General features: G+C 47.6%; 1 protein-coding gene across 17 annotated transcripts in view; it reads left to right on the forward strand.

Moving 5' to 3' along the window:
- Positions 1-9,538, forward strand: part of AKAP13 (A-kinase anchoring protein 13) — a 320,846-nt gene that overhangs the window by 304,678 nt on the left and 6,630 nt on the right. For all 17 annotated transcript variants that reach the window (XM_035024073.1, XM_035024072.1, XM_035024075.1 and 14 more), the window contains 6 exons: positions 1,335-1,529; positions 4,164-4,325; positions 4,893-4,963; positions 5,386-5,430; positions 8,282-8,332; positions 9,036-9,485. In XM_035024073.1, coding sequence (XP_034879964.1) covers positions 1,335-1,529; positions 4,164-4,325; positions 4,893-4,963; positions 5,386-5,430; positions 8,282-8,332; positions 9,036-9,485 — 974 coding nt within the window. The remainder of the gene's footprint in view (positions 1-1,334; positions 1,530-4,163; positions 4,326-4,892; positions 4,964-5,385; positions 5,431-8,281; positions 8,333-9,035; positions 9,486-9,538) is intronic.

A 9,538-nucleotide genomic window follows, 5' to 3' on the forward strand; every position in this document is an offset into this window, starting at 1 on the left:
AAGCAGTTACTGCACCAGACGAGAGAAGCAGTTACTGCACCAGACGAGAGGAGCAGTTAGGGGAAGAGTGAAAGAGGACTTGAGTGTGTGCGATATCGGTGGGGGGGAGGGTCAGGGCCAAGAGGTGGGGATTTAGCTGGAAAGGCACCAGGGCTTGAACGGCAGCAAGGGAATGATATAATCTGTGTAGAAAATGTCAGTCTAAGTTGTCTTCGTTGGCATTGAAGCCCGTGGGCGAATTGCTTGAGGGAGTAGGGGAGCCACTGGGAGTAGAAAGCGGGACTGGGAGGCTCCTGGAAGAGGGGTGGGTGTGGACAGCAGGGCGGAGCAGGGAGACAGAAGCCCTCCCAGGTCCTCAGCGTGGCCCAGCTGGAGGGTGAAGGTGATGTTGGCTGAAGAAGGGATTACACGCCGGAGGGAGGAGGGGGATGGCAAGAACGGAGAAAAGAGCTTTCTGACAAGCCGAGGACAAGACATCTAAGTAGAGCTAGCCACAGGCTGGTGGGACTCTTGGTCTGGCGCTCAGAAAAGCGGGCAGAATTCGGGCTGCTTTGCCTGAGTCCCCAGCACATGGGAAGTCACTGAAGCCAGGGGAGGGAATATCCCCAGAAGGACGTGTGTGAGGTGTAGGAGGCCACCCAGGATGGAGCTGAGAGGAGGCCCCAGGTATTACTCCACTGCAGATGGCAGGAAGAGAACCAGTGATGTCCTCCAAGTATGTTGGGGGGGGGGACCGATTTAAAAGGAGAGGGGACCAGTTTAAAAGGAGAGGGGAGGGGTGCCTGGGTGGCTCAGTTGGTTAATTGTCCAGTTCTTGATTTCAGCTCAGGTCATGATCTCAGGGTCATGAGATCAAGTCCCGTGTCAGGCTCCATGCTCAACGCAGAGTCGGCTGGAGATTCTTTCTCTTCCTCTCCGTCTGCCCCTCCCCCTGCTCATGTAGTGTCTAGATAGATAGATAGATAGATAGATAGATAGATAGATAGATAGAATCTTTAAAAAAAAAAAAAAAAAGAGGAATCATCCATGCTGGAGAAGATGAAACGTAAGCCTCATTGGATCAGTAATGAAGGGTAGACTTGGAAAGAGCAGATGCAGACGAGAGTGGGTTGAGAAATAAACAGGAGGTAGGGGAGTGGAAACAAAATGCAGGTTTGTTGTGTCAGAAATTCTGATTTTGCCTAGAAAGACGCTGGATGGATTTGCCCCTGCGGTGGAAAGGGGGCTTGGGGGGTGGAGCTGTGTTGTGTGTTGTCCCACCAGTGACCACAAGGTGGCACTCGTGTCCTGGTTCTCTTACTAAACACCAGCCCTTTTCTCCATTCTCCCTGCAGAGCAACTTCAACAGAAGGACCAGCAGATCCTCCTCTTACTGGAAGAGAAGGAGATGATTTTCCGAGACATGGCTGAGTGCAGCACCCCCTTGCCGGAGGATTGCTCCCCAACTCACAGCTCTAGAATCCTCTTCCGCTCCAACACAGAAGAGGCTCTCAAAGGAGGACCTTTAATGAAAAGTGCAATAAATGAGGGTAATTGCCCCTCTTAATCTCTTCCCAAAGTGCTTTATGCACTAACATTACCTACCAAATTTTACTTTTCCATTGTAAAATAAAGTACAGGTACAGAAAACAACCCAAAACGAATATTTTGCTTCATAAATTATTATCAAGGGAACATCCTTGTAACCGCTACCCAGGTCAAGAAATAAGATGTGGCCAGACACCCCAAAGCCCTTCCACACGTTCTGTCCCCATCAAAGCTCCCTCCCTCCTTCCCAAAAGGAACAGGTACTGTGACTTACACGTTTCCATTCAGTTCTATGGCCAGGGTCCTATTTGTAGACACTATAGTCTTGTGTTTTTTTATAGGCCTTTCCAGATTCCTAATTTCCAGGCCTCCCCACCATCCCTTTCTTTTCCACATAATTTATCTTGGAAGAATCTGAGCTTTTTGACCTAAAGTGTCTCTCAGAGTCCAGCTTTCATTCACACAGGGTTTCTGTTCATCTGTCCGCTATGCTAGTTCCTTCAGATTTTGAGCTGGATACGGAGGCTTAATTACTCAGGCTTGATCCCCGTGGTAAGCTGTGTTGTTGGAGTGTTGTGCTCCTTTATCGGAGGCACAAGATAGCTAGCTGTCTCCTTTGTAGTAACATGCAGGAAAAGGAAGATAAAAGGATAGATACTGGATTTTTCCCCCTTTATTTACCAATTATCAGGATAGTGAATTGATCTGTGGTCACCCTCTAAGGGTGACCTGTACTTTTTAGATACTCTTACAGACTCATGAATTTAAACCTATTTGATGGTTTTCAGGTCACTGCAGTGATTATCCATACTAAACATTCAGAATGTCCTCTATTTGCCAACCAGCGCCTCTTTGTTTGGCTTCCAGGTGCTTCTGACCTGACCCCAGGAGTTTCTGAGAGCTTCGTTGCTCTTTGGTATATTAAGATGTTCTAGACTCACTTTGTTTTCTGCCCAGTCTAGAGTCCTTTCTCTAAGGAACTCTTGTATCTTTTAGTGGGAAATGCTTTTTTAAGACCACAATCTGGGCAGCAGGGATGGTCATTGCTGCTGGGTTTTTCGTTTGTCATTTTGGACGTCTGGAGCTCATCTTTTAGTAGCTGTCTCGGGAAAGGCTCGTGAGAACACTGCACCCTGTGTCCTTGCACACTGGTAATAATTTGTGCTGCGTAAAGCTTGGAAGTCTGCTCCATGGGATATGAAATCCTTGGCTCACGTTTTCTTCCCTCGGGTATCTTAATTGCTCTTAAATAATGTTCTTCCTTTTTTTCTGGTGTAAAGCATTCCTGTCAGAGTGCAATCATAGTTTCAGTTCTCCCCCTTGTAAGTCCCATGCTTTCTGCCTAGGCTACTTTTTCAAAATCCAGGTAGTTTTACTAGCATACGCCTTATGTTGGGGTTGTTCTGGGTTGATGTTCTCAAGGTTACAGCGTTCTAATTTGATGTGGTTTCAGAGTTTTCCGATTTCAGAAAAGTATTCTTAAATTATAGCTTTTAGTATTTTTCTCTGCCCTTGTTTGGATTCTCTTCTTCAAGAACTCCCACGATCTGCATGCTGGACCCCCTCTGCCTGTCCTCTGTACGCGTTGCTCTCCTCACGCTTTGTATCTCTTCATCTTTTTCATGTTTAAGTATTCTTCCTTCCACCTTCTGGTAAGTCATTTTCTGTTCAGTTTATTTTGCTCTTATGATCTAGTTTTCCTCTCTAAAATGATAATTTCTCTTTGTTTCCACTCCTTGGCATCTGTGTTTCCTGATTCTACCCTGGGTTCCTCCATGGCCGTGTCCTCCCCTTGCAGTAAGTAGCCCGTCCACTTCATGGACACGTTTCTCTGAGGTGCTGTTATCCCACGCGGGGAGCCATGCCCCTCGTTCTTTCTCTCGCTCTTTTTCCTTAGTGTTGTGTGGGGTTTGACTTGGATGTTTCCCAGTTGCTCATTTTTACATGAAATAAGTTTTCTAAGTTTTTAGGTTCAGATATCTTTTCTCACTTCACAGGACTCTCTGATTGTTTCCATGGAGTGTTTTGTTTTGTGTTTTGTTGTTTTTTTTTTAATACGATGGCTTATCTTCCGAGATTCCCTGCCTCTGTTTCCCTCCATTCCATCTGGCCTCCTCTGTTGCTCCTCTCCAGCTCAAATTTCATTCCACTTTTAGCACTTTCTCCTTTCTGGGGGACACTGCTCTAGAAAAGAAGCCTCGCTGGTCAGATTTGAGAATTCCAATCCTTATACTCCTCTGGTCCCTTGAACTTACTTTGTCAGTGGGAAAAACCCTGCTGGTTTTAGCGCTGCTCTCAGATTGGCCCATCTTACTTGCTAGGGAATTCTTTTTGGCTACTTTGGGTCTGACTCTAGAAGGCCACGCCCCTTCCGGTGAATTACTCTGTCTCCCCGTGCCCTTTCAAATTTCCTAGACCTCATGTAAATAAGGCTGAAGGCTCCATCTGTGAATTCCCAGTAGAATCCAGTTACAACTCATATCCTGAGCTGAGACCTTTCTCTGAGCAAGGGAAGTCACCTCGTCACTCTGGAATTTTCTGATCATGCTCCCTGTACCTGTTGTGTATTTACCATGAGATTTTCCTTTTCTCGGTGGAAGGTGAAATGTCACTTCTGCATGTTTCCTTTTTTCCAGTGGAGATCCTTCAAGGTTTGGTGAGTGGAAGCCTGGGAGGCACGCTTGGGCAGGCTGTCAGTAGCCCTGTTGAGCAAGAAGGCATGGTTGGTCCTGTTTCCTTGCCCCGGAGAGCAGAGACCTTTGGAGGATTTGACAGCCATCAGATGAACGCTTCAAAAGGTAGATGATTTAGGGGCCCCTGGCTGGCTTCATGTGTAGAGCATGCGACTCTTGATCTCAGGGCTATGAGTTCGAGCCCCACGTTGGGCCTGGGGCTTACTTTAAAAAAAAAAAAAAAGTAGATGATTTAGAACCCATACTTACGTTGGCGACCCTTGACTGTCACACACAACCAAGAATGAGCTCATATTCTGGTAGCCACGTCTCCTCTGTCCCATTCAGTCAGTAGAAGTTTTAGCGAAAGCCCATTGAGTAGTTAGCTGCTAAAACACTCAAGAACCTCTGTCAGTGTCACGCTTATTTTGAGTAATAAAAAGCAATTTCCTAGGATCTCAGCTAAGCTGTGCCCAGAGAAGTAATAATACTCGTTTTTCCTTTCTGCTTCTAATTCTTCTGCGGCCATAAAATTCTTAATCACTGAGCTGCCCCCAGGTGGCTTCCCCCTTTCTGGCATTAATAAGATGCAGGAATACCATATCCCTAAACTATATATATTGTATTCTTTTCCTGGCTAATCTGTTCCACAACTTAAACAAAACAAAACAAAAAAAACCTTGTTTGTTTCAGGAGGTGAGAAGGAAGAGGGGGAGGATGGCCAAGATCTGAGGAGAACCGAATCCGATAGTGGTCTGAAAAAGGTACTTTTCTAAAACCTCTACATCCATAATCTTTGCAGTTAGTCCCCTTGGATCTTGTTTTGGATGCCTGACTTGCTGTCATTTCCTACTTTGAGAGGAAAGCACATTTTGAAACAAACCCTACAATTAGAGTCCCATGTTCCTGGCCGTTAGGCCTCTCGGGCTAGAACCCCCTGCTTACAGTCCTGGCTCCCCTGCCGCTGGGCATTAAGAGCTTTGGGTCAGTGACCCACACCAGCCTGGACTCTCTAGGGGCTTCCGCTAAGTCCAGCCTCAAACCTTCATTACCCTACAGCGGGAGGCTGTGGTGGGAAAGAACGAAAATGGGAAGCCCGAGCGTAATTGAGACACACATTAAATATTTTTGCCTCAGGATCTTCTTCCTTTTTTTTTTTTTTAAATGCATGTTTTTTGTTTTATAGGGTGGAAATGCTAACGTGGTATTTATGCTTAAAAGAAACAGTGAGGTAAGGGCATTATGAGCTATGTATAAGAATAGGATTTTGTCATAATTGCTAGGCTAGGAATGCTCATCTGTGTTTTGCTGTTACGAACAAGCTGACTCCTGGCTTCCATCTGTACACTTAGTGGTGGGGTCGCCACTTTCCTTACCTTGCTCTTTCCCTGGCCCCCGGGGCATCATCCTGGAATTGCGCCAGACCGTGGCCTACTAACATGGCCTTGGCGTCTCTGTCCCCGAAAAGCAGGCCTCTTGCTTTCTGGGAACACGCGCTGCCACGCCTGCTTGCCTGGCACACGAGCCTGGCACCAAAAGCCACAAGTGTGGGCCGTGGCACCTCAACTTGTGGGCCACTCTGTGTGGTAATAGCCTATCCTGTGAGGACTCAGATTGCGTTTTCTTCTCTGAGCGCTGTGCGTCACTCAGAAAGCAGCCTTGGTGTCCCTCTCGTTGGAGAGCAGTCTCTGAGGGGTCTCCCTCCCCTGCCTCCGTTCAGTTCTGCTGACCCTGCCGGGGAGCTGTGCCTCACCTGCTCGCGTCCCTGCTCCTAGCTCCTGGCCGGCAACCCCTGTTCCCCAGGCCACCCCCCTCTCCAGACTCGTGTGGCTCGGAGCGCCCGCATGTGTGTGCTTAGATACAGGACGGTGGCTTTGTGGGGCGTCCCTCTCAGGATGCCATTGTGTTTCTTCTTGCTTTTAACGTAATATCTTAAGTCCCTGACGAGCTTTGTTTCAAAATTTTTAATTAAAGGGAACTGTCCCCTTTTGCCCCCTAAGACGCAGAAGGGTATTTTTCGTTGGTTGGCGTTGCGGTGTAAACACTGCATTCTGAGGGCAGCCCCCTCAGTGTGTTTGCCTCAAACGAAATAAAATTACTCTCACACAGACTGGTACTCTCTGTATCTCCTGCTTGAATGAAATTTCGCCCGTATTTTTCTGTTTGGTGACTTTTCGCCCATGTATTTTGTGACAAGGGTCAGGAAAGAAAGTACCAGACCAGGGCTTTTCAGGCATTCCAGCATGGATGACACACTGCAGATGCCCAGCCGCAGCCCACTGGTCTTCGGTGACCTCTCTCTGGTTATTAAGAATATTAATAGTCTTAATTAATATTAAGAATAAACTGAAAAGAGGAGTAAAAAGTGTGTTGTCAGAAGAGCTAAGCCTGATAATTGGGTTTTTTGTGTTCTAAGTACAGTTGAATAACATGGGTTTGAACTGCAAGGGTCTACTTAATATGCACGTTTTTTTCAATAAATATAGTGCAGTACTGTAAATGTGTTTTTCTTATCGTTTTTAGTAACATCTCTTTAGCCTACTTTTATAAGAATACAGCATATAGTACATGTAACATATAAAGATATGTGTTAATCGACTATGTTAATGGGTAAGACTTCAGGTCAACAGTAGGCTATTTGTAAAGTTTTTGGAGACTCAGAAATTATACATGGATTTTCTGCTGTGCAAGGGAGTTGGTACCCCAAGCCATACGTTGTTCACGGGTCACTTGTATTATAAAACGAATATGTGGTCATGGAAGAAAGTTTGAAAAATGTTCAAAAACAAAAACCAAAAAAATGAGTAAAATAATCCCACCACTGAGGAATAACTACTGTTAAATGTTGGGTGTTTATATTTCCACACAACATAGATTTATGTGTCTAAGTTTGCGTGAGTGTGAATAGTACAAAAATAGTTTTGTGTCATTTATATCCATGCCCCCTGGAGCTTCATGTCCTTTTTTCTCTTAACACATTCGAAGCATTTCCCCAAGGCCTTGTGTGCACAAGCATGCTCTTTAACAGGTGCACGTTGCTCTGTTGTGTGCCGTGGTTTAGTTCATTCTTCCTCTGCATCTTCGCATGGGATCTGATGCGGCAGGAACAGCCCAGTGCAGCGCTTCTGCGCTCTAGAAAGAACTGCGCACGGTGCGCGCCCCTTCCCTCCATACAAGGCCATTCTTGCTTTCACCAGCATTGGGAACGGTCTGTTTTTAACTGATGTTTTGTTGGTTTCATGAGTGCAAGTGGTATTTTATTTTTCATCTATTTGATTTCAAATAAAGGTGAATCATTTTTAATAGGTCATATAATTGGCCATTTATATTCTTCTTTTGCAAACTGCTGGTTTCTGTTGCCTTTTTGCTTCCTAGGGTATTCATTTCTCGTTGATCCACGGGAGCCTCTTTTTTTTTTTTTTTTAAGTGAAGGGGTTTTTCCTTTGGCTTTCTGTTCAAAGTGTCCCTGCATTTTATATTTTAATTTTACGTTTCACACAGTGACAGGTGAAAGTACATCTGTGGCTGCTTGCCTTGCTTCTTCAGAAAGCCTTCTTTGTTTCACGATCAGAAGAGACATTCTCATTTTCCACAATTCTCTTGTGGTTCTTTTTTTTTTTTTTTTTTTACACTTAACATTTTAATCTGTTTGAATATGTTTTGGGTGAGCCAGGATCCCAACTTAATTTTTCCCAAAGACTTAGCCCATTTTCTCAGCAATTTGTTGAATATTCTTTCCTTCCCCATTGATTTAGGAACACTACTTATATGCTGAATTCCTGTGATTTGCTCTGTGCTTTTTCTGTTATGCACACCATTTTTGCACCAGTCATTTTAGAGAGTTGGAGCTTTATCATGCCTTTAATGGGTGCTGATGGCCCTCCTGCACAGTTGTTCCGTTTGCTTGATCTTGTTTTGTATCTCTTGGCCATCTGTACCTGCTTATTCTTTTTGGTGCTTTCAGTCTGGAAACATTCCATTCAGACGCAGGCCCCTTGCTGTGTGTGTGGTGGGACGGGACACGGTGTAGTGGGTTCCGAGACTCCGTCCTGAGGTGGTATTTCCATTGCTTCCTTTTGCAGCAGGTTGTCCAGAGTGTCATTCATCTCCACGAACTCCTCAGCACGCTGCAGGTATGGGCCTTTGTCTTTCACCCCATCACTTAACTTGTTTTAAGAGAAACCATAAGGGTATTGTTGGCCTGGATCTTTAAGGTCTGTGAGCAGCTCGTGGGTAAAATGGGGCCCTCCGTCAAGACAAGACTGGCTGTCATGATGAGAAAGGGTACAAAATGCGGTGCTTAGAGTGTCATTGACCTCGTAATGTAGAATTGATGAATGATTGATGAATTGATGGTAGACTATATATAGGTGCTCTTGGTAGCCCTAGCGCAGAGCCCATGGCTAACAAGGTTTTGGGTGCTTTATTTAGCATGATTGTAAGTTTTCATATCTCCGTGTAGTGTGTGGATAGGGAGGTCCTCCCCCGAATAACTGCTATTTAGCACTTTCTGGGAATTATCCTTAAAGTCTGCGCACTTCTTTTCTCGAAGCTGTAAGAGATCCGATTCCTACTTCGTCCCCCCTCCAGAACACACACAGCCCCCACCCCGGGCAGTGTCAGCAGCGTGGGAGCAAGTGTGACAAGACTCTGGGTCCCCACGCAGTTGACATTCTGTGGGCTGAGTGCCCCCCGGGGGGCGGGCACTGACTCCAAGGTTATAGCGGAGCGCTCGGACCAGACCCGCCTAAAAGTGAGGGTGTGCGCTGTCCCTGGGCGGGGCGGCCGGACCGGCGGCACCTCCCTCCTCCGCGTGTGCCCCCCCCCCCCCCGCAGGGCGTGGTGCTGCAGCAGGACAGCTACATCGAGGACCAGAAGCTGCTGCTGGCCGAGCGCGTCCTGGCGCGGAGCTCGTCGCGCCCCAGCTCCCTGGTGGAGCAGGAGAAGCAGCGCAGCCTGGAGAAGCAGCGCCAGGACCTGGCCAACCTGCAGAGGCAGCAGGCGCAGCACCAGGAGGAGAAGCGGCGGCGCGAGCGCGAGTGGGAGGCCCGCGAGAGGGCGCTGCAGGAGCGCGAGGCCCGGCTGGCGCAGCGCGAGCAGGACGTGCGGCGCGGCCGGCAGGACCTGGAGCGCGAGCGCGACGAGCTGCAGCACCGGAAGGGCGCCTACCAGTGCGACCTGGAGAGGCTGCGCGCCGCGCAGAAGCAGCTGGAGCGCGAGCAGGAGCAGCTGAGGCGCGACGCCGAGCGCCTCAGCCAGAGGCAGGCGGAGCACGACGCCTGTCAGGTGAGGGCGTCCGCGCCGAGCGTGCGGGCAACGGGAGCCCGCGCCCTGAGCGC

This window comes from Mirounga leonina, unplaced genomic scaffold, assembly GCF_011800145.1.
Source record: "Mirounga leonina isolate KUSES-001 unplaced genomic scaffold, KU_Mleo_1.0 Mir_178, whole genome shotgun sequence".
In the NCBI taxonomy this organism is placed as follows: domain Eukaryota; kingdom Metazoa; phylum Chordata; class Mammalia; order Carnivora; family Phocidae; genus Mirounga; species Mirounga leonina.